General features: G+C 37.5%; 1 protein-coding gene and 1 pseudogene across 1 annotated transcript; one reads left to right on the top strand and one right to left on the bottom strand.

Moving 5' to 3' along the window:
- Positions 1–3993: 3993 nt before the first annotated feature.
- Positions 3994–5544, bottom strand: LOC147850457 (uncharacterized; annotated as a pseudogene).
- Positions 5545–16921: 11377 nt separating this feature from the next.
- LOC147850458 (histidine kinase 1-like) lies at positions 16922–23661 on the top strand. The gene is made up of 7 exons (XM_087336328.1): positions 16922–17848; positions 18672–18914; positions 19132–19914; positions 20044–20419; positions 20528–21108; positions 21185–22687; positions 22894–23661. Exons 1-7 carry the CDS (start codon positions 17486–17488, stop codon positions 23125–23127), a joined length of 4083 nt encoding a protein of 1360 aa, XP_087192454.1. The 5' UTR covers positions 16922–17485; the 3' UTR covers positions 23128–23661.
- The last annotated feature ends 976 nt before the right edge of the window (positions 23662–24637 follow it).

Raw genomic sequence — 24637 nt, forward strand, 5'->3', positions numbered from 1 at the left:
TTAGCGCTCAGGGATACCAATCTGTTTTCTCGGAGCTCCAGTGCTTAAAAGAGAAATTTGTAGCACTAGAACAAGAAAATCACCATTTGTTGGGGGATCTTCAACAAATAGCGCTAGAAAAACAACAACACGGGGAGCTGACGTAACGTGTACAACAACTTGAAGTGACTATTGTATCATTACAACAACAAGAATCAAGCACTCAAGGGATTCACAAAGAACCCAAGATCGGTCTTCCTACAAAATTCGATGGAACCCGATCACAGTTTAGAGGTTTTCTTAATCAGGTATGTTTAGTGATTCAAATGTGTGCTTCTCGATATCCCACCGATGCATCACGAGTGGGACTAGTAGGCACTCTACTTCGTGGCACAGCTTTGGCATGGTTTGCCCCCCTGTTAGAAAAAATCTCTCCCTTGTTAAATAATTTTGAAGAGTTTATTAGCAAGTTTAAAGCCTATTTTGGAGATACTGACAAAGTTAGGACGGCAATCAACAAAATCCGGAGATTGCATCCATTTCGCTACATCAATTGCGTGAGGAAGGATGCAAGGAAGCAATGTTTATCTTCGTAGTATCAGTAAAACCTTCCAACACCACTAAAGAGGAGTCCTCAGTTCAACTTCCAAAGAAGTATCGTCATTATGCCAATGTGTTTGATAAGGTACAAGACAATACGCTTCCTCACCACCGACCGTATGATTGCCCCATTGATTTACAACCGAGAAAAAAGCCACCATGGGGACGATCTACAATTTGTCACTGAACGAGCTAGAAGTCCTTCGAGCTATATAGAGGAGAATTTGGCAAACAATTTCATTCGACATTCGAAATCTCCAGCCGGCGCACCCATTTTCTTCATCAAGAAAAAGGATGGATCACTTCGTCTCGTCATATACTACCGTGGCTTGAATAAGGTCACCATCAGGAATAGGTATGCACTTCCCCTTATCTCAAGTATTTTAGAACAGTTCAATGGTGCAAGGTTCTTCACAAAGATCGACTTACGAGGAGCATATAACCTCGTACGGAACCAACCAAGAGATGAGTGGAAGACCGTGTTTCGCATTATATATGGGCAATTTGAGTATACAGTCATGTCATTCAGTCTCACTAATGCGCCAACAGTCTTCCAGCTCATGGCAAATCATATATTCCGAGATCTCTTGGATGTTTGTTTGATCATCTATTTGGATGATCTACTAGTTTATTCGAAGACCCAAGAAGAGCATGATTCTCATGTACTATTAGTACTAAAATGGCTTCGAGAATATGGTCTTTATGCAAAACTAGAAAAATGTAGTTTCAAGTGCAACCAAGTGGAATTTCTGGCTTATGTCATCTCCTCGAAAGGCATCTCTATGGATCCAGCTAAGGTCAAAACTGTGGTAGAGTGGTAGACTCCACGTTCGTTGCGAGATATGCAATGCTTTTTAGGCGTTGCCAATTTCTACCACAAGTTTATACATGATTATTCAAAGATTATTCTACCTCTCACACAACTTATCAAGAAGGGGTAATCATTTGTTTGGTCTGAAGAAGTGGATATGGCTTTTGAGAGTCTTAAGAAGACATTTACATCAGCTCCTATCCTAGCTCATGCTGATCCGACAAAACCATTCATCATTAAGGCAGACGCATCAGATTTCGCCTTGGGTAGCATTCTTTCACAACAAGGCGATGATGAAAAGCTACATCATGTGGCTTGATCCGGCAAAACCATTCATCATTGAGGCAGACGTGTCAAATTTCGCCTTGGGTAGCCTTCTTTCACAACAAGGAGATGATGAAAAGCTACATCCTGTGGCTTTCCACTCACGCAAGTTTGACGTCACCGAAATCAACTATGAAATTCACGATAAAGAGCTATTAGCAATAGTGGACTCTTTTATGCAATGGAGGCATTTCCTAGAGGGATCTGAATATCATCAAGTTCGGTGAGCCCAATTCCTCAAAATTACATATCGTCCTAGGAAGCAGCAAGGGAAGGTAGATGCGTTATCACGACACTCGTATCTGGCACCACGTCCCGGTGAGCCTGCATTCGATAACCAAAAGCAAGTAATCCTGGGACTGGCACAACTGCAAGAAACACGGGTTTTCGATATGCCATTGGACTCCCACATTATCGATACCATACGTGGGGACTTGAAGACAGATGCTTTCGTTCAAGCCATTCTAGCACAAATTGATTCCTCTCGAGCATCTTGTTCACAGTCGCAACAACCAGGTACGGATTATCGACAATTCGAATGTCATGATGGATTACTATTCTTTAAGAAGCTCTTGTATGTTCCTAATGGCTCTTGTCACCTTCAAGTAGTCCAAAATTGTCATGACACATATACAGTTGGGCATTTTGGTAGTACTAAAACGTTAAATTTAGTATAACGATCATTCTGGTGGCCTCATATGCGACGATTTGTCAAAGATTATGTTCGGACATGTGATACATGTTTGCAGAGCAAAGATGCCAAGACATCATCTATATGGTTTATTGGAACCATTACCAATTCCAACCAAGTTGTGGCAATCCATTGCTCTAGATTTCATCACAGATCTTCCTGTTTCTAAGGGATTTGATGCGATCTTAACAGTAGTAGATCGATATACAAAGATGGCCCATTTCCTACCATGTACTAAGGAAATCACTAGAGAAGATACTATCGACAATTAGGTCCTTTCCGTACTATCGGAAAAATTAATGATGTCATTTTTCATCTCGATTTCCCTCCGCAACTGTGGATACATCCGGTGTTTCATAGTTCTCTCCTAGAACCCTATCAGAACAGCACCATCCCAGGTTGTATTAAACAACCTCCACCCCCGATCGAACTTGAAGATGGACATGAGTATGAGGTTGCCGCCATCCTCAATTCGAAGATTGTTCGCACCAAGCTCTGCTAGGATATAGTCCCAGCGAGCGTACTTGGGAACCAATAGAGAATGTGACCAATGCTCATGCTCTTCTTGAAGACTTCCATCGTCAATCTCTAGACAAACCGGGTCCTCAATCCAAAACGACTCGTGACACTCGTCGTTTTAAAGGGGGGATAGTTTCATGATATGGCAAGATTCCAACCCATGACCTTATGTTACATGGGTCGAGCTCTTGCCATTAGACTATATATTGTAATACGAAAGATATTATTTTCATTTATTATTTCACTATAGAAAATTGATGTATATTCCAGATTTCTCTGGAACATTCTAGAAACTTCAGGAGTACTTCTGAAAACACTATAAAAGGAGACACAATGCATTATTTCGAACCAAATCGGTTCAACGCCAGTCTTAAGCCTAATAGCTATTTTGTACTTAAGAATTTGATGACATTCAAGTCGACCTTAGATGATGGCACTATTCCTCAAGTTCCACTACGTCAGAAACCAAAGTTCAAATATTTGAGTATTCTCATAAATTAAATGACATGTATTTAACTAATAAAACATAAAATTTTGTAAACCATCCTTATGATTTTCCTACAAAAAACTAGCTAAACAAATACCTAATTAGTTGTGGTCATTTTAGTAGCTAATTAGCTAATAATAATAGTGTTTCCAGTCACATGCTTTTACCCATCATCTTTTATCATCATTCTCTCTCTCTCTCTCTCTCTCTCTCTCTCTCTCTCTCTCTCTCTCTCTCTCTCTCTCTCTATATATATATATATATACATAGATTGACCCATGTGTGATATGTGTGGTATTCGACATCCGCAATATTCGTAGTATTCGAGAATATAAAATTGCTCCAAGAATATTATAAAACCATTCGTTTATAGAAAATAAATTTACATAATAAAAATTATTCAATTCACTTAAAAAAAGAAAGGAAAAATCACCAATTAACAGAAAAATGGAAGGTCTTCAAAATCACACTAACATAAGAAAGAAAAGTTTTAATTAAAGTGATTATGAACCGTTATATTCTAATTTCTAAGTTCTAGGTTCTAACTTCTAACTTCTAAGTAATGCTTTGAAATTTAAGAGTCTATGCACTATCACATTCATCATCCGTATCTTCAAGCTCATCACTAATGTCCTTATGAGCTTCATTTTCTTCAATAGCTTGATTTTGCATTCTCAAAAGTCTCTCATCATCTTCTTCTTTGTTGATCATATCTAATGTTGCTTCAATTAGGCATAATCCCCTTTCCCTTATTCTTCTAATGAGACAATGATTTGTATGTATGTAAACCAATTTCTCAACATGAGCATGAGTCAATCTATTTCTTTTTTTTGTATGTATCGATGAGAATGTACTCCAATTTCTTTCACAAGAAGAGGCACATGAACCTTGAGAAAGCACACGAATTGCAAGCCTTTTTAAGTTTGGAGTGCTTGCTCCAAATGTTTCCCACCACTTAATTGCATCATGCATTCTAGTTGGATCATTTGCCATAGGAACTTGAAATGAACTCTTTTGTTGAGTTTTATAATCATAGAATTCATCTAATAAAACACCACATAAAGGTATATCACCATTAGTATACCACATAATAGTTTCCATCCAACTTGTATTCAGCTTCTCATCAATATCTTGAATTTTTTCTCTCCAAATTGGATGCAAAATAAAGCTAGTTGCATGCAATGGTGAATGTAGCATTGTCCATCTTTGCATACATATTCCCCGAATTTCATCAAGCAATAAATTATCTACATCTTCGATGTGGTTTATTTCTTCTATCATACGATGAGTACATTCATAAATTAAACCCATGGTTGCACCGTCTCTATCCGCCAATCTAAGAACTTTTAGGATTGGCTTGCATATCTTTACGATCTTCTTTATATTTGCCCAAAAAGAAGCATCAAGTATAATTGAAACTATTTCTTCTCCTAGTTGTGTTTTTTATCCTTTCCATTGACACCATTGTTCACTAACCACCATTCTTCTTAATCCACCTTTGACTCTGTCATCCAATAAGTGAGACAACATGATAAAACTATAGGCAAATCTAGTAGTGGAAGGCTTTAACAATTCTTTCTCACTAAACTTACAAAACATTGCCAAAGAATTTTTTTTTCGTGTAATAAACACAATTACCTTTGTAGCTAATTTCAAAACATCATGAACCCAAGCACATTTTCCAATATCTTCAAACAACAAATCGATGCAATGACATGTGCATCTGGTAAAAAAGATCATGGGCCACTCTTTCTCTATCATCCTCCTAGCTACTACACAATTAGTTGCATTGTCCATACAAACTTGCACAACATTTGATGGGCCAATATCAAGAATAACATCCTTTAAAATCTTAAAGATATACTCTCCCGATTTATATTCTCCACTAGTGTCAACTAATTTCAGAAACACAGTGCCATACGCAGAAGTAGCCATGACATTAAGTATTGGTCTATTCTTGGTATCTGACCAACCATCACTCACAATAGTGCATCCAATAGTTTTCCATTTTTCTCTAATTTGCATAATCTCCTTTTCAACATATTTCACCTCTTCATTCAAGTGCCTTTTGCGCAATTGATTAGGAGATGGTGGCTCATAAGAAGGCCCAACAAGTGCCACAGCTTTTATTAATTCACAAAAATATGTACTTCCCACTTTTACATCCGGTATATCCTCTACAAAAAAAACCTCTTGATTGCTTCATCAGCATTTTTATCAAGTTGCTTTTGCCATAACAACTTCAAAGGTTCAACATTGTCTACTTTCATCTTTTTACTTGTTGATGCATTACCAAACGATAATGAAGGCGTTTCATTAATAGATGTTGATTCCACATTCATATCAACATTTGTGCTACAATTTTCAGCATTGCATTCCATTGATGACTCACCATTCATGTCAACATTTGCACAACCAGATACCATTTTTTGTACTTCAGCTTTTATAACAGCATCAATTTGACGGCATTTGTCAACACCTAAACCTTTCAAGCCCAGTAAGTGAGCTCTAATTCGAAAGGGCCCACCAACAAATACATGGTGACAATGTTTGCATTGAACAACAAGCATACCCTTATCATGTTTTCTCAAAACGGTCACATGATTCCATTTGAAGCTCTTTTGCTTCACCATTTAGTAAATTAACCTTCAATTGATCCTGAAAGAGATTAATTTGATACCTAAAAATGAATTAAAACCATCGTTAGCCAAAATCTTCATTAATCCTACCTCTAATTAAAATCTATTATGATTGCATAATCCTACAATGCTAGCATGAATAAATCACAGAAGATTGGACAACATTGAGATGAGAAGAGAGAGTTAATGAGCTTTGGCAAAACCCTAATTTTCAAGGAATAATTTTAAGAGACTTTTTGATCCAAAATCTTCATTAATCCGGCCTCTAATTAAAATCTAATTAAGTTTGGATGATCCTACAATGCCTCCAATTAAAATCTAATCTTATGATCATTGCATGAATAAATCATGGATTATTGGACAACTAATTTTTCCCAAACCCTAATTTTTAGGAAGCAATATATAGAAAGAGGTCTCAAATAGAATGCCTCCACAACCAATTTACTCAAGATACTATGACTAAATTATGCAACAAAATACACTATATTAAATGACCCAATTGATAAAAAACCCATAGCATATTCATAATCCATGCAATTATTTTCAATATGTTTTCATCACCATAGCTCCTAACATCTTCATATTCCATGGAGTTATTTCCATATGATCCTGATTCCTCATCATTACCAAGCATAGGTGGGGAGATAGGATACCTTTTTCTCAAAATTGGTTCAATTACACAGCTTATCATTTTCTTTATATGCCTTAGTAGGACTGTCACTAACCAATGGTCATGGTTATAAACTTATATGCATTCAAAGGAGTAAAAAGAGTAGAAATTCATTATCCAGACACAATTATCAATAGCAGGAGGTTGGGACGTCAAACATCACAAAGCATGAGGAAATGTAGAAGAGAGACAGTCTTACCGAGTTTTGCCCAAACGTATGTCTTACGCAGGAGGAGGAAAGGACATAGGCGAACCCTAAATTTGAAGGAGTTGATATTTGATGGTGTTCACTATTCCCTATTGATTGCTATTCCTTGTAGAGCGCTTCCCTATTCGCTACTCATTGAATACATTTTTTCAAAAAATAATAGGGAAAAAAAGTTAACGAATATTGGAAGATGTATTCTTATGCATATTCGTTGGTATTCGTGGGGGAGGCCTGACGAATGCGAATATGTCAATCTATGTATATATATATATATATATATATATATCTTCTTTTCTCTCTTCCTCTCTCGTGAGTCTTACGCAATCCCTTCTTCTTAGTACTAATCCTCATAGTACTTCCCTTCTCTAGTACTAATTCTCTCTCTGTTTTAGTACTATTCCTGACAGCAATAAACCTAAACCCAAACATTATCTTGAGAATCTTAGACAAAGGATAGTCTAGAATCCATTGTTTACAACATCAGATGGTTTAGTGTTGGGTTCTAGACAATGGTTATCATGGGGGAAAATGACAAAAGGTCCTGCAAAAACAATTCAGACATGGCAAAGTTTTTTATCACGTTCATGGGAAGAGCAAAAAAAAATCCTATGTAGTATGCATGGTGGCCAAATAATGTATCAACAAATTCAAGAAGCTTTGAGTAGACTCCCCATACCACCCAATAACTCTAACCACAGATGGGTTGGGGTTTATTCAAGGTTGGAAGTACTCTTGGTTGTTAAGGGGTATTCAGATGATAAGACCTACTGGTCTTTTGAAGTGGATGAAGCAAACCAATTGACTCAATCGGGGGAAATGAGGATAGATTACCCTTATGGTATGGAACACAAGAAAAAGGTCATCGGATATGTTGGCCATAAATGGTATATATTGATCCAATGATTGAGGAAATAAGGACAGATTGGAAGTTGTGGGTGTTGGGTAGAAAACCGGTATTTAGATTAGAATGGGATCCAATTGATTATCAATGGACAAATCCCTTTATGGGTAACAAGTTCAATTTCTTCCAATATTCTGTACAGTTAGGAAGACATGTGCTTTCATATACACGTGATGTGTTACCGGACGCATTTCAATATTGGAATCAACAAGGTATTACTCCCTAATTCCTTGCAAACTCCTATGTTATATTATGGGCAAGAAAACAACCATACCAAATATTGCATGTACAATGGTTACTTGTACACCGAGCCTTGCCGGTTGGCACATGGTTGCATAGGATGGGAGTAGCTTCTATGTGTGCATGATGCCATTTACAAATGAAAACTCAAAAACATTGCTTATGGGAATGCACTAAGTCTCAGCTGATATGGCAACGTCTCCTTAGAATTTTTGCTAACTATTTCCCCCCATTGGTTTTCACTTGGGGCACGGTGGTTTGGACATCTCTTGTCCGTGATGCATTTCATCATGACACTTAATCTATGGACCATGATTTTTACACTAAATCTGGAAGTGTTCATACATTACCATTGTTGTCATTACAGTTTGCAGCAACACGAAAGGAAGTCCAACCAGTATGGGAGATACTGAGTAGTACCACTATATATCACATTTGGAAGGTTAGGTGTTCTCTCATTTTCCATCAACTTAAAACACCACCGGCTAAATTAGTTTCAAATATTTGGTTAGACATAGTTCATACTTTGAAGGGACAATGGGATGGTATCATTGGAGATTCTGATGCTAAAATTGCTCAACGGCATGAGTTCATCATTATATGGAAAGCTACTCCATTCATGACAGCCAATTATGGTATTCCTTATTGGCATTTTCAACCTCTGAAATGGTTGTTTCCCCCACCGATCACATAGAATTTAAAATCTTGTAAAGATGGTTACACTAATGACAAGATATCTTCTTTAAATAAATAAAAAACAAATAATGACACTCTAGATATCTCTCCTTGGATTCAACTTGGAATTATCATTTTTGACATTGTCTTCAACGAGATTTTCTATCGTGTCTTAATTTTGCCTTATTATCTTCTTTCACAACAAGAATTCACTTTGAGATGAATTGTTAGATTATTTGAAATTTTCCATCTCAAGCAAGGTGGTCATCCACAATAATATGGTTGTTTTGCGAGAAGTAATGTTCTCCCACAATCTCAATGAAGCTAATAAAATAATGGCTACATAGCTAGACCATCTTCATCAATTTAAATCTCGACACTAAGAAGTTGAGCATTGCACATCTAGAACTTGCTTACATGACTTGAGAATTTATAATATTCTAACGTCTTCAACTCGAACAACATTTTCTTCAAATATATAACCTATTTGTCAAAATTTTGATATATTTAGTTTCTCCTATTACTTCACCAAATTTCAACCCAAAACTTCATTTCTAAAGCAAGATGGGGTCTTCTTTTGCTCATATCTTTGCTTGTAATTCTTTCCAATCATAATCTTTCCTGTCTTTGGGATTTATGTTGGCTAAAGCCTTATATACACCCAATTGTGCCAACACATACTTTGGAAAAAATGATGAAGTTGGTATTTTCATCGAAAGGCATTGGGTCAAACATCATACTAGCCATTGCTCTAATACCAATTATTATGTGTAAAGTAATTATAATACCATAAACAAAGATTATGTGAAAATAAAGGCAAAACAAAACAAAATGAAAATGAGGACATGAGAAATTTACACAATTTGACCATTTGCCTATGTTCATGTGACATTGTTATTTCCACTCATAAGATTACACGTAGGATACAAAAGAAAACTCACAATTTGTTGTCAACCTTATTTCCCTAAAAAAAACTTTGGTTTTCAATCTAATTTGGACTTCCCTAAAAAATACACTCGGGTTTTCAATTTAATTTGGACTTAATTATTTGCTAAACTTGTTTATCTCTTATCTCTTTACCTCTTTGATATTCAATCACAAAGAATGGATTATTATTTATAGGCTTTTTAAATATAACATGCATGAGACACTTGTTTGGCATGCAAATGCAAACAATGGTTCGCTCCTTATCAAAAAAGACTCAGTTTAATTGAAGCCACAATGGTGCATTTGCTAACAATAATCATATTTTGTAATGTGATATATGAAGGTTCATGCAACATTGGTATCTCAACCCTTGGATCGTGGAATCTTAGATAAGCTCCTTTGTCCTCTTCAGAAATTTAATGTCAATAGCATTCTAATATGGTGATCATTGAATCCTCGTTAACAAAATCTTATTCACTACTAGATTTTGTTTAAATCATTGATATCATTTTCAACCCTTGGGTTGTGGGAAGTGATTTTACAAAGTCATTTTCCATCTTTTTAGGCAATATAATTGCTTTAAACCCCCGCGTCGTGGAGTATGACTTTGTAAAGCTTTTTTTTTGCTATGAATGTCCAAACATCTCTTATAACATGTTGTCATTATCAACTCTTTGGATTGTGAAATGTGAATTTCTGAAGCTCGAATATGTGGTATTGTTTTCAACCAATGGGTTGTGGCCATTTCCTGCCTTGTTTGGGAAAAGTGATATTCTAAAGCCGTTTTTTAAGGTGAATTTATCCTAATAGTATACATTTTCTTGACTTGTCCAAAGACACACTTCCATAAGTAAATAAATCAATTTTAAATGTTCGGAGCTTCATAAATATTCTCGAATAAGGATCATAAAAAGTCGATACCAAATTACCAAAGTGAATATTCATTAATTTATGTGTGTTTTAGGCCTCAATTGTGTAAAACTCCTAATTAAGATATATTATCGAGTATTGCCAAGCTAGTTACTTCGTTGCATAACATCGTGTAAACATAAATGAAAGAATAATAAAAGTTGTGTTTGGGTTTGCTAAAAAGTGTTGAACACTTGGATGGTAGCTAGAGAGTTTAAACATAGATTCTTTAATTGAAGAACTATGACTGATTTAAGATTGGCACATGTGTCGAACATTACAGTTGGGTCTTCTTTAGTATCAAAGGTTTGCAACTTAAATGATGAGGAAATCAAAGATACTTTGATCGAATAGTAGGTATGAGTCAAAGGTTCATGTTCATGATTTCAAAAGTGAAGGTTAACAATATCCTTGAGACATTTGGAAAGTAAAGCAATCCGGAAAACTCAAGAGTTTTAATGATATCAGGTAGAAACAATTTACAAGATATTACTTAGGAAAGCTCAATATGAAAGCAATGGAGAAGAGATGAGACATTAATGATACTCGTGCAAGTAGAACATCATCTTGTTTTTTCCATTAGATGTTTGTAAGAAGTATAATCACACAAAAAAATGTGTGAAATAGGGCTATGATAATCTTATGTTTTTAGATTGTGGAATGAAGGCTAAAGTATTTGAATTAAGGTTATATTCATTGTACTCAACTTTTACGTTTTTAGCTTGAGATTGTGTTCACGAACATCATTTTCCCCCAAAAGAAATTGTGTACAAAAGATACTTTCCATGGCGGAAATGTTGAAAACAAACCACATCAATGCCGACAAAATGAGCAATAATCATGCATTGGCTTGAGATCATGTACACTAACAAAATAGCTCCCTAATACATTCCACAATCCAAGGGTTGAGAATGATAGTTTTAAAGTTTCCAAAATGAGCATTTGAGATCATGTCATTGGCCTTTTTCTCCTAACAAAACGACATTACGGATTTACATTCCAGAGTGTTGAGAGCGATTGCATAAATGCTAATAAAAGGAACAACATTCATGGTGCTAGTTCAAGATCGTGTACGTTTACACAACACTTTTATGTTGCTTTTCTTATAAACAAACAAATTTATGGATTTACATTCCACAAGGTTGAAAAGGATAGCATTAATTCTAATTAAAATGAGCTATGTTTTTACGTTTTCGTTTCGAGATCATGTACACTAACACATCATTCACTTGACCCATCTCTCCTAAAGAAAGGGCTTTACAAGTTCACATATTTCCACAAGGTTGAATTTGGTTATGCTCATGTTAATAAAAGGAGCAATGCGCACGTTTTTACAGTTAGGAGATCATGCACACAAGCACTTCATAAATACTTATTCCTGAAAATATGGCTTTAGAGAATTTACTTTCCACAATCCAAGGGTAATGCATTTATAAGGCGATGATAATAATATCGAAGAAGATCACACAGTTCTCGCCCATCTCACTTTTGTCTCCCTAACATGCATATGATATACACAAAAACACAACACTCAAAGAGATGCAACTAAAGTATAATCAATCATGGACTTCAACACACCATCAAGTAATTAATTGGCATGATTGCCATTGGAAAATTGTTTACTCGCATATCATTGTTCAATCACATGTCGAAATGGTTATTTATAAGGGTAATACATATACACGATCCAAGGGTAATACATTTATAAGGCAATGCTAATCATATCGAAGAAGATCACAGAGTCTTCTCGACTATCTCACTTTTGTCTCCCTCGCATGCATATGATATACACAAAATACAACACTCAAAGAGATGTAGCTAAAGTATAATTAGTCATGGACGTCAACACACCATCAAATAATTAATTGGCATGATTGCCATTGGAAAATTGTTTACTCACATATCATTGTTCACTCACATGTAGAAATGGTTATTTATAAGGGTAATACATTTACACGATCCACGGGTAATACATTTATAAGGCAATGCTAATAATATCGAAGTAGATCACATAGTCTTCTTGCCCATCTCACTTTTGGCTCCTTGGCACGCATATTATATACCCAAAACACAACGCTCAAAGAGATGCAACTAAAGTATAATTAGTCATGGACTTCAGCACACCATCAAGTAATTAATTGGCATGATTGCCATTGGAAATTTGTTCACTCACATGTAGAAATGGTTATTTCGAATATGGTTGCATTCTTCTATAATTTACGAGTCTAGCTAACTAGAAGTAGCCATAACTAGCTAGTTCCTTGCTCAAAAAACGACAAACAAAAGAGTTAGAGCATCAAGGTGTCCTACATGTGCAAAGTGCACACTGCATGCACACACACAAATTTTATACATATTATTATAATCTCCACAAAAAACAATGTGGCAGGCAATAAGTAGCCATACAACTCTCTCTCACTCTCTCTCTCTTTGGAGTCTCTTGTAGAATGAGCTTATATTCCGATTTCTAGAAGAATTATAGCATTCTCTGTATGTGGATTTGCATGCTTGGTTTGCAATGACCTAAGTTTGTCACAATTAACTAAATTCATTCCACAAACGATGATACCAACGAGTTTCTAGAGATACAAACACCTTGCGGATAAGAATACTCGAGATATATGCAAGTACGCACACATAGGTGGGTGGACTACTACTTTGAGATTTGGTCTACAATAAATTACCACATAAAACAACTTGTAGGTATTAAGTAGCCACACATAACTCTCTCTCTCTCTCTCTCTCTCTCTCTTCGTGGAGTCTTACACAATGAGCTCCTCTACTCTCTAAATTGTATGCGTCACAACTAGCATAGCCGTATTTATCGCAATAAACTAAATTCATCGCACGAAAAACGATGATGCCAAGATATCTCACAAAGACCTTGAGGGTGAGCTTTTCTATGTGCACAGTGCACACAAAAAACAAAACAAAACAAAAAACTCACATAGGGCAATGAATTTTGTGTGTTTTTTGTCTATAACAAGTTACCACAAAGCAGAACAAGTTGTAGGTAATAAGTAGCCACAAAGATCTCTCTCTCTCTCTCTCTCTCTCTCTCTCTCTATGGTTGTGTGTGTGTGTTTGTGCTCTCTCTCTCCCTCTCTCTATGGTTGTGTGTGTGTGTGTTTGTGTTGGGTCTTATAGAATGAGCTCTATAGGAAGGTATTATCTCTAACAACATGAAACTCTCTCGTATATAATTGTCTTTTAGTGTCTGCTATCCGTGATATAAGCTCCCATACTCTATTTATAAAATTCCAATGTCTATTAGTTCTCCTTAACATTCCATGTTGAGATCCAAACCATTCTCTCTCTAAACTATGAATGACCTTCACACATGAGATTGATTGGCATTCACTTATTTATAGAACTTATATTATAGATGCATAGGGTCATAGAACTTTTATTAGGATCATATTGATTGAACTATGGGATCTTGGTCCTAGCTCTTATGTGTTGCAATGGTTGAGTTAACCAACAAACACTTTGATATTCATAGGTGATTGTCCAATTGGCTACCACGGTTGTGATTCAAAGAGCTTACACAAACTCAATGGCTATGGGGACTCCCCTTCTTGTTGATGTCATATTTGGATGGATGGTTTCTTCAATGAGACATAAACGTTAGTGCTTCTAGCGTTTATGCTTGTGAAGGACCTCTCTTCTTCACATTGGTTGTGCACATAGGGAGACAATATATTGATTGGGCAACATGCTAGTCGCTCTCTATTATGACAATGGCTTGACATCATAAATTTCAATACCTCTTTTGTCATGTTTGTGGTAATTACATATTGATAATCATGTGATTTGCTTTCAATCACAAAATGATATATCCAAGGTTAGCAAGGGGAACTTAGGTAGTTCTTGTTGAACTTGATCGCACATCCACGAAACATGATGTCAGTGTGCCAAAGTCACACTAATATGTTTGCATGGTCATGACGTATGGTGTGTGATCTCATGTTGCTTTCATGCTCAAGTTGACATATAGGTTTACTTTATCAAGGAACGATCCTTTGGCTAAGACAATGTGTAGTGTACCTTTTGGCAGATGACAATGGGTTACCACACGTAGTATTTATGGGTCACAACTACACGATAAATATATAGGCACGTATGGATTTAGGTTGCCAGTCCTTTTCTGTAGAGCTGATGGACATTATCGAGATGTTACCTCGAGGGCGAAGATGTTGTGTATATGCATGGACATGTGGAAAAGGGTAGCACGTCTCATAAATCTTGGCAAAATCGAGAGGTAGAGGGGGGAGGGGGGGAGAGAGAAGAGACAGGCCATAGGCATGATATGGAGAGACAAGGGTTGAATCCCAAATCCACAAGTGTAAGAGGTAGTTTTGCCCCCTTCCTCTTTCCTTGGGGTGTCTGTCTCGACCCGGCGGAAAGCTTCGTAAACGTAACTACTCAAGGATATATATATAGAGAAAGACGGTGGGGGGGTGGGGACCACGAGTATCGGGACATTATAGAACTCGATGGACCGATGGACCGGGACGGGACTGACTATGTTTATGTCCGGTTAATAGAGAGAGAGAGAGACCCTTTTTTCTCCACCAAAATGGGTTCAAAAAGAAACAAAAAGAAGAAGAAAAACCAAAGGGAACAGGAGGAAAAACAAGACAGAATGATTGATCTATGTATGTATCTGTCTGCTTGTCTATAATCCTTCTCTAGCCCACCATGGCTGGCTCTCACTCACTCACTCACTCATCTCATACACACATACACACATACATACATATTTGCATACATATATGCATGCATGCATACATACACATACACACATACCATACCATACATACATACATACATATCTATATACATACATGCATGCATATAGATACACATACACATACACATACACACATACCATACCATACATACATATATATCTGCATACATACATACACATACATACATAGATATACATACATACATAGATATACATACATACATACACATGCATACATACATACATACATACACATGCATACATACATACATACATACACATGCATACATACATACATACATACACATGCATACATACATACATACACATACATACATACACATGCATACATGCATACATACATACATACACATACATACATACACATGCATACATGCATACATACATACATACACATACATACATACACATGCATGCATACATACATACATACACATACATACATACATACATACATACATACATACATGCATACACATACATACACATGCATACATACATACATACATAGATACATACATACACATACATACACATGCATACATACATACATACATAGATACATACATACACATACATACACATGCATACATACATACATACATACACACACACATACATGCATACATACATACATGCATGTATGCATGCTCTCTCTCTCTCTACCTATCATGCATGCCATCTCTGCAGAATTGCAATGAATTCTGCTCCACCTCTCTCTCTCTCTCTCATTCTGCTTCTCTCTCTATGTCTCTCTCTCTCCCTCTCTTTACATTCCCCCCCCCCCCCCCCTCTCTCTCTAGATTCTGTCTCAGTACTCTCTCTCTCTCTCTCTCTGGATTCTTCCCCTGTACCCCACCCCCACCCCTCTCTGTGGATTCATTCTCTCTCTACACTTCTCTGTTTTTACTTCCTTGTAACGGATGGGTAGGGGGAGGGGGGGGCCGCCTCTTGGGTTTCACTACTCCGTTTCCTTTACCGCTGCCTGCCTCCTTGCCACTCTAATCGCCCACTAATTTCCCCGGATTAGTGCTAATCTGCCCCCGATTGCTACTAATCTCCCTCCTTTTGCTACTAATCTCCCTCCGATTGGTACTAATCTTCCTCCTTTTGCTACTAATCTCCCTCCGATTGCTACTAATCTTCCTCCTTTTGCTACTAATCTCCCTCTGATTGCTACTAATCTCCCTCCGATTAGTGCTAATCGCCCCCCATTAGCGCCCATCACCAGCACTAATCGCGGTCTTCATTACCCAGAGTTGCCTTCTTCTTCTTCTTCCTCCTCCTCCTCCTCCCCTTCTTCATTCAGCTTCTTCTTCTTCTTCTTCTTTCATCTCCCCCCGCCCCCGCCCTGGCTTTGTAGATCACCACAATATTTCTGTTTTTCCTGCCTTTTAAACCTCGCCAGTTTAATGAATTACTGTGGAAGCTTTCCATAGCTCCTCTCACCCTGTTTGCAAAAAAGAAAAAACTCAAAACCCTGAAAGGAATGAAGAGAGAAAACGCAAACCCTAAAAAAAAACAAAAAACAAAAGTCAAAGAACCGAAACTCAAAATCCTTATAGAATCGGACCCAATGCAGTAGCAATGCAGCTTGATAAACTGAGTATTTTGGTTTGGAATTGAGCTCCGAAGAAGGAATCTTCGTGCCCTGGCTTCTGATTCTTGATGAATGAGAAGATTCTAAACTATTATCATTTTGAATTGTAAAACAGAGTTTCAAAGAATCGCCATGGCTTTTGCTTCATCATCGTCATCGTCTTTACAAAACAGAAAGATCCAACTTTCTACACAAATTACCTCTATTTCCGTAGGCTTATTTGCTCTTTCTGTTTGAACAAGCATCGCCATGATTTCTTCTTTTTCATCGTCATTACATCACAGAAGAACCCAATATCTATAAAAAAAAATCTTCTGGTTTTTGGAACTCTAATACAGAGACTCAAAGAATCTCCATGGCCGCGCGCGCCATCATCATCATTATGACACAGAAAAACCCAATATCTATACTATTTTCTCTTTGTTTTTCAACTGTACTCATTGAAGGTCGTATGTAGCCACTTTGTTTATTTCTCTGTTTCTTGTACTGTTTGTGTTTTCTTTACACATTCAAAGATCATTCTAATAAAGAATGAAAACAAAGTGTTCCAAAGAAGAGAAATTTTTCTCTTCTTCTTTCTGCTGCTCAATGAATTCTTCCTCCAGCCCGTCCGTCTCTTCTCGAGCCCGAGATTCTATATTCAATTATGATATAAGTCTTCTGAATCAAGAAGAAACTGTGCTTGACTTGCCGTGGATTTCAACTTCTGATCAGAAAGAGATCAGAATTGAGAAGAAAAACAGGAAAGACGATGAAGAAGAAAGTGAGGTTCAAAGACGGGCTCTTGGGAGACTGAGATGCTCGATTCTCAAAGAATGGAGCATAAATTCGATAACTCGATTGATGTGTGGCGTCGTTTGCAATCCTCTTCTCAGCTCAAGGTTTGCTTTAATGGTATGCTTTCTACTACCTTTTGGGGGTTCAAGAATTGCATTAATTGTATACTTAATACCTGTTTTTGCGTTTTATGGTTAAATTCGAGTGTTTCATTAATGGGGTTTACACATTTGCTGTGAGGATTGGCATTTGTAGTATCTTTTGTAGCTGAAGGGTTTAAACCCTGTTTAGGGTTTTAGGGTTTAGAGTTCAAGTCTTGGAACCCTCTTCTTAGATCAATGTTTGCGGTAATAGTATGTTTATAATAACTATTTAGGGCTATGCAATTAAAGGGTTGCGTTAATGGCATGCTTATGATATTTGTTTTAGGGTTTAGTGTTGCGTGATGTAGGTTCAAGTTTTAGCAGTTAAGTTTATGTTTTAGGGTTTTAAGATTTTACTACTTATTATAATATCGATTCAATTTGAGCGTTAGGGTGGTTCAGGTTTTAGTTTACGGGCTTATTATAGCAGTGAAGAATTCGGGGTTTAGTATTCTTTTAATGTCGATCTATGTTTTGGTCCAGGGACTCAGAATTTAGGGTTTCATGCTTAAGGGCTTTGGTTTATTAAAATGTAGAATTGAGTGAGTTTTTTGGGTTTAGGGTTTTTTAGCATTTAGGATTTATTATATTGTTGATCTGTTATGGGTACCCTTCTTGTCTGATTAGATTTCGTATTTTCCATTTCTTATCATTATTATTATTCCTTATGGGTTGAGGTTTTATTGCTTATGATTTATAGTTTAAGGCATTCTTATACATATCATCTATTTCAGGTATCTTTCAGTTCAGACCAGACTCACCAATCTTTGTTTATTATTTCTTCTTACATACATCAGGGATTACTGGCATTACTTCTGATCTTGATGACAGCATTTACTTGGGTGCTTACGTCCACAAATGTGGAGCATTCCGTGAGCTCAATCGCACTGAAATTACGTTCTGAACTGCTCTTCCAGGCAGGAGACAGAGTGAATGCTGTGCTTCAAGGGAGTAATGCTTCTGCAACTTCTTTGGCAAGGTTTTTGAGTCCATTCATTAATCAAGACAACATATCCTCCCTTTCTTACATTCAAAATCAGGTAAGCTTGGACATTGCATTTTTGAAGATGTAGGATTTTGGGTTTTAGACATTGAGGATTAAGGATCTTAGTATTAAGGAATAATGAGTAATATTTCTGGTTTAGGGGTTTTGGTTCTAGGTTTTAAGGGGGGGGTGGGATAATTTAGGGGAGTGTGTTACACTATGACTTTATGTAAGTGTTCAAGGTTGTTGGACAAATTCTTGTGGTGTCTCAGGTGGAGCCTGCTCTGTTCTTAACTTTCTCAATCCTTTCGAGGAAAGCACGAGTCACATTCCTCGGTGCAAATGGATTGTTTCGATCGTATGTTGCAGATGCCACAGGGGTATGTCTACTATATGCAAACACTTCATATCTCTTCCCCAACTCATCTGATAAGATTTCAGAGCCATCGGCAATTCCATGGAAGGAAGGCGAAAATTTAACGATTACTCGCCCATGGTATAGATGGTATTATCAGAGAGTTGATGTAATCTCAGGTGCATTGATAGGGGAAGCCACATCAATTACTCCAATACCCTATTGGGATATCTTGCCATTGAAGAATTCATTGAAAGGTCACTCTACATCGGTGAGTTGGGGACCTTCTCCCATTGATATAAATGAGATTTCATTCTCATTCTTGTCCCCTGTTCAGCAAAATTTGAGAGAAAATCCAGTCGGGGTTGTCTCAATTGGGGTTTCTATGGCAGACATAATTAGCATTATTGACCAGTTTGAGCTTTATGGTGGGGCAATATACATTGCGACAAATGATGGAAAATTGGTGGCTCAAACTAGATTCAGTTCTTTGCCATTGGACACTGATAATAGCAGCTCAATATCAGCGATTACAAATTCTAACAATCCCATTGTTGCCGGGGCTGCTCAATATTTGATGCCATATATCCCTTCCATTTTAGCTATGACAAACCGCTCCTTCACAGCAGAGGATGTTGACATTCATGGTACCCGCTACATGATCAATAGTGCACCTCTTCATTTAGCAGGGGCTACATTGGTAATTATCCTTTTTCGGCCTCATCTGTAGCAATTTTGAATGAAGTATAGAAATTAGTGTTTGAATCTTTTTTCGACTTCAACTAGTTGATCTTCACCATTCATCTATCTTGTGATAAACATAATGCAGGTGTGTACAGTAATAGTTCCCTACCACAGTGTCTGGGGCATGACGGAAAAGCGAAGCCAAATGACCTTAGCAGTATTGATTGCATTGGGTACTTGTATGGGTCTAGTAGGATGTTTCTTCATTATTCTATTAACCAAGGGAATCAGCAACGAGATGAGGCTGCGGGCGTCATTGATTCAGCAGCTTGAAGAGACAAAACGGGCTGAATCAAAGAGCAACCACAAGAGCCTTGTGTTTGCAAACATGAGTCACGATCTTCGCACTCCGTTGGCTGCCATTCTTGGCCTTATTGACCTGTGTCTTTGTGATGCTACTGAGTTGTCAGAATTGGAGTCAAACCTCATACAAATGAAATCATGTGCCACCAACTTGTTAGGTAAGGCTTTTTTGAGCTTGGTTTTTTCCTTGAGGTGGTTATTGAGTGTGGTTTCTAGTCTCTAGCTCTAATAAAAAGCTTATAATAACAACTTGTACTTTTTTATAGGCATCTTGAACTCAATTTTGGACATGAGCAAGATTGAGGCTGGCAAACTTCAATTGCAAGAGTCAGGGTTTGATTTAGTCCGAGCTCTTGAGGAAGTAGTAGATACTTTCTCTGTCTTGGGCTTGAAGAAAGGTGTGGAAGTTGTCTTAGATCTGTCAGATAGTTTTGTTGAGAAGGCATCTTGGATCTTTGGAGATGGAGGTCGTATAAAACAAATCGTTGCCAATCTTCTTAGTAATGGTGTTAAATTTACGTCAGAAGGACATGTTGTATTGCGAGCATGGGTGAAGCCATCTGACATAGCCAATGCTAGACACCAAGGAAAGCTGATGGGTTGGCCATGGAATCAAATCCTGAGGTCTCCTTCAAGAGAGAAGGATCTGCATAAACTTGTTCAAGGTCTTCCTCACCATGAACATGAAGATGGTTACTTACAAATTGAATTTGAGGTGGATGACAGTGGAAGGGGCATACCAAAGGAGCGATGGAAGTCTGTATTTGAAAACTTTGTTCAGGTTGAATCATCTGGACCCAGGATTTATGATGGCACAGGTCTTGGCCTTGGCATCGTCAGATCATTGGTAAGTTATAGAACTCCTAGATTGATTTCATACCCATTTTTACAGCACATTCTTCTCATGTGTTTTATCCTAACAGGTAAGATTGATGGGCGGAGAAATTGACATAATTGACAAGGACGAGCCTGGTGAACCTGGAACTCGATTTCGATTCAATTTGATTTTAAAGTGTGGTAAGAATCCTGACATAAAGCCAAACGAGGATTGTGTCACAAAAAACATTCAGTTGCACAATGAAGCTTCTTTGGAATATTCATATGGCGTCGGTAATGGGCCGATCTCTCCTCAATGGCAGCTTGATTCTTCAGGGGCTTTTGCTTTTTCTCATGGTTTAGATCTCACTGGCTTCAATACTCCACCTATTATGGAATGTGTCCATGTGCTGCTTGCTATGCATGGTCAAGCAGGAGAGCAAATAGTAAAAAGCTGGATGGAGAGGAGGGGTTTACAAGTGTGTAATGTAGGGTCGTGGGATGAACTGAGTCCAGTAGTTGAGAGAATGAAGCATGACATGTTTTCTGAAAGTGAGAGTTCTTCGGGGAGGCCTGGATACAGGTCACCAGAAAGTCGCATCTATGACTCGTGGGGAGATGAACTTGATATAAGAGGTCTTCCGAGAATCCAAATCGGAACAGACACTTGTATCGAAGGTATGCATATATCGGATGAGGCTCGATGTGCTCACAAAATGAGTCATAGAACATCACATGCCCATCTTCTTCTGATCGTAGATGTGGCTATGGCAACGGGGGGCATATCTGATTTGTGTTCAGAGTTAGAGGACATTCTCATGGATGCTGATTGGCCTGCTACTTTTAGAGTTGTATGGTTAGTCAATGTTGATACACCAAGTGTTGATATTCAATACTTGAGAAGGCAAACCCATGTTTGCCATCTTATTTTGCATAAGCCATTGTATGCTTCTCGGTTGAAACGAGTTTGGAGTTTGCTTCAAGAACTAGTAGGGAATGCTGAACGCGATTCTTTCGAAGTTGAGCCTTCTCATCTACATTCAGGAAATTGCGAAAAGGTTGATTTGAATGCTTCAAACTCTTTATACAAGTCACTTTCTTGTATGAGTACATTCCAAGAGGGAGCAATAGATTTGCCTTCAGGTCTTGTGGGCAAAGCAAGAACCGCAACTCTTGTAGATAAGAGTGGACCTAGTAGCTCATCTACCTTACTTAGTATGGCTCAAGGAGGAAAACAGCAGCAATTTGATCAAACTGAAAGTGCTAAAGAATCAGGAAACAAAGATTTTTCATCAATTGAACTTATCTCTCACCGGAATGTGGACAATCTAAATAGAAGTGTAGATGGTCTTTCTGCTTCGAGGGATAAATCTAGGCTTGCTTTATCAGCAATGCATATACTTGTGGCTGAGGACAATCTGATCCTTCAACGTTTGACTACAACACAGCTCACTAGGCTTGGGGCTAGTGTTGAGTGTGTTGATAATGGTGCTGATGCTGCTCGTTTAGTCCTTGAGAATCTGTACAGGAATCAGTCATCTTCTCATTCGAGTGTGCAAGAGGATGTTCGAAAGAATCACTTGTTCGACCTCGTGCTTATGGATTGTGAGGTATACTAGTTGTTCATTATTTTACATCATAGTTTCAACGAGTCCAGCATCATCAACATACTTAGGATGTGTGCCATGTAGTGCATCCTAATGCTGTAGATTCTATTGTAAAATATATAAGCACCTTGCTCTCAGATCAATACTGCATTCATTACCATTGTTGCTGAACTGTATTTATTTATTTCTCTGTATGATTGGTATTGCAGATGCCCATTTTGAATGGATATGAAGCTACACAACGCATTCGTGGTGAAGAAACAAGGTATGGTGTTCGAACACCAGTGATTGCTTTAACAGCTCATGCAATGGCCCAAGATGAGAAGAAATGCATTGAGGCAGGGATGGATTTCTACTTGACCAAACCACTCTCGATAGATGTCTTACTTGATGTGGTTACGAAACTACTACATAGCCGAAGTAATACTGATGTGGTTACATAGAAAACACAACGGATCCAAATCTCGCATTTTGCCCCCTCTGGTGATGATACATTTCCATCATATTTCTCAACACTCCCAGACATATTGCTGGGTTTTTCCAAGAAGGAATGATATGGAGGGGGGTGATACATGTAAATATGTATCACATATCTTGGTGGGAAATTTGTTTTACCTAAGCAGAATTCAGCTGAACCTTGAAGAAAACATGCATCAAAGCAAACAATCGAGCTAAAACATGAACGGTCTTCTGATTCATAAATGAAGATCTGAAGCATGCGCTCGTAATGCCCACACAAAAAACACACACATCTCTATATGCACAAATCAAAATTAACATGATTTTTCGATGATTGATGAGTAGTATATAGACAGGTCAAAAACACAACCGGAAAAAAGCCCAATGTATATGTAGATAGATTAAATAGCTCCAGTGCACTTTGTATTTACTTTCGTTTTCCTAAATTGAGGAAAATGAGCGAGAGAGATTTGAGAAAACTAACCAAAATTCAAAGATTTGACTGGTATTTGTTTCTTTTCTGCGTGTATAAAATGTCTGTTTCTGTAAAAAAAAGCAGCCAAGGATTTTCATGTGAAAGTGGGTAGTTATTATCAGTTGGTACCCACTATTGATATCAAGTGCACCAATCCATGTAGATTACATATATATGTATCTTGTGATGTTTAGTTGCATGCATAACAGGTTGAGTGATAAACATTCAACATGGAAACATGGCCATTCAGATTTTCAAAAGGAATTGATCACAAAAGGATCATCCATCCGCAAGCTAGTTTGGAATCGATACCAAGACAGTTTCGAGCAAAATGTGGAAGCACGGCTGAACCGAGTTTAGCAACACACATTAGGGAAACCGACAGCTTATATGCTAAAGAAAGCGAACATGTGGATGCGTGGACGAAATAGAGAAGATACAAAAAGGGAAATGGATTGACTCTACAAAAGCATTCCCACCATTAGGGTTTAGGGTTCTTGAAGAGGCAAAGAGAATGTTAAAGATAGTATTGAAAGAATATGGGATTGGCATGTACATGGATGGTTAAGAACGAGCATGTTTTGATAAGGGAATGATGGAAGACTTTGTATGATGTTTACGATATGATCCTATTACATTTGCCTTGTAAGATTGAGTGATGCCATGCGAACTTCACGAAGCAAAGTTTGACACTTTGATTGTCCACATGGCACATAGTGTCCAAGACTTGTGATATCCTGCTCTTGATCGCTGGTAACATATAGTTTGTAGCTATGTCAACAGAATGTTTGATAGAATGTTTGACCAAGATATTGATAGCTCTCTTGAAGGACAACTAGTTTGGATTCCAATTCGAGTTATTTGCATTCCACATGCTAAGAAAAAGCTACCATGGACATGTATGCATAAAACTTAATCTTTGAGAACTTGTGTGATATATTGTATACATATATAAAGAAACAATGCATAGCTAGCTATTTAAGAAAGGTCCTTGTGAAAGAACTAGATTAACATTGTCA

This window comes from Azolla caroliniana, unplaced genomic scaffold, assembly GCF_043228905.1.
Source record: "Azolla caroliniana isolate FFs.n. ecotype wild unplaced genomic scaffold, voAzoCaro1.0.p SCAF_21, whole genome shotgun sequence".
NCBI lineage: Eukaryota > Viridiplantae > Streptophyta > Polypodiopsida > Salviniales > Salviniaceae > Azolla > Azolla caroliniana.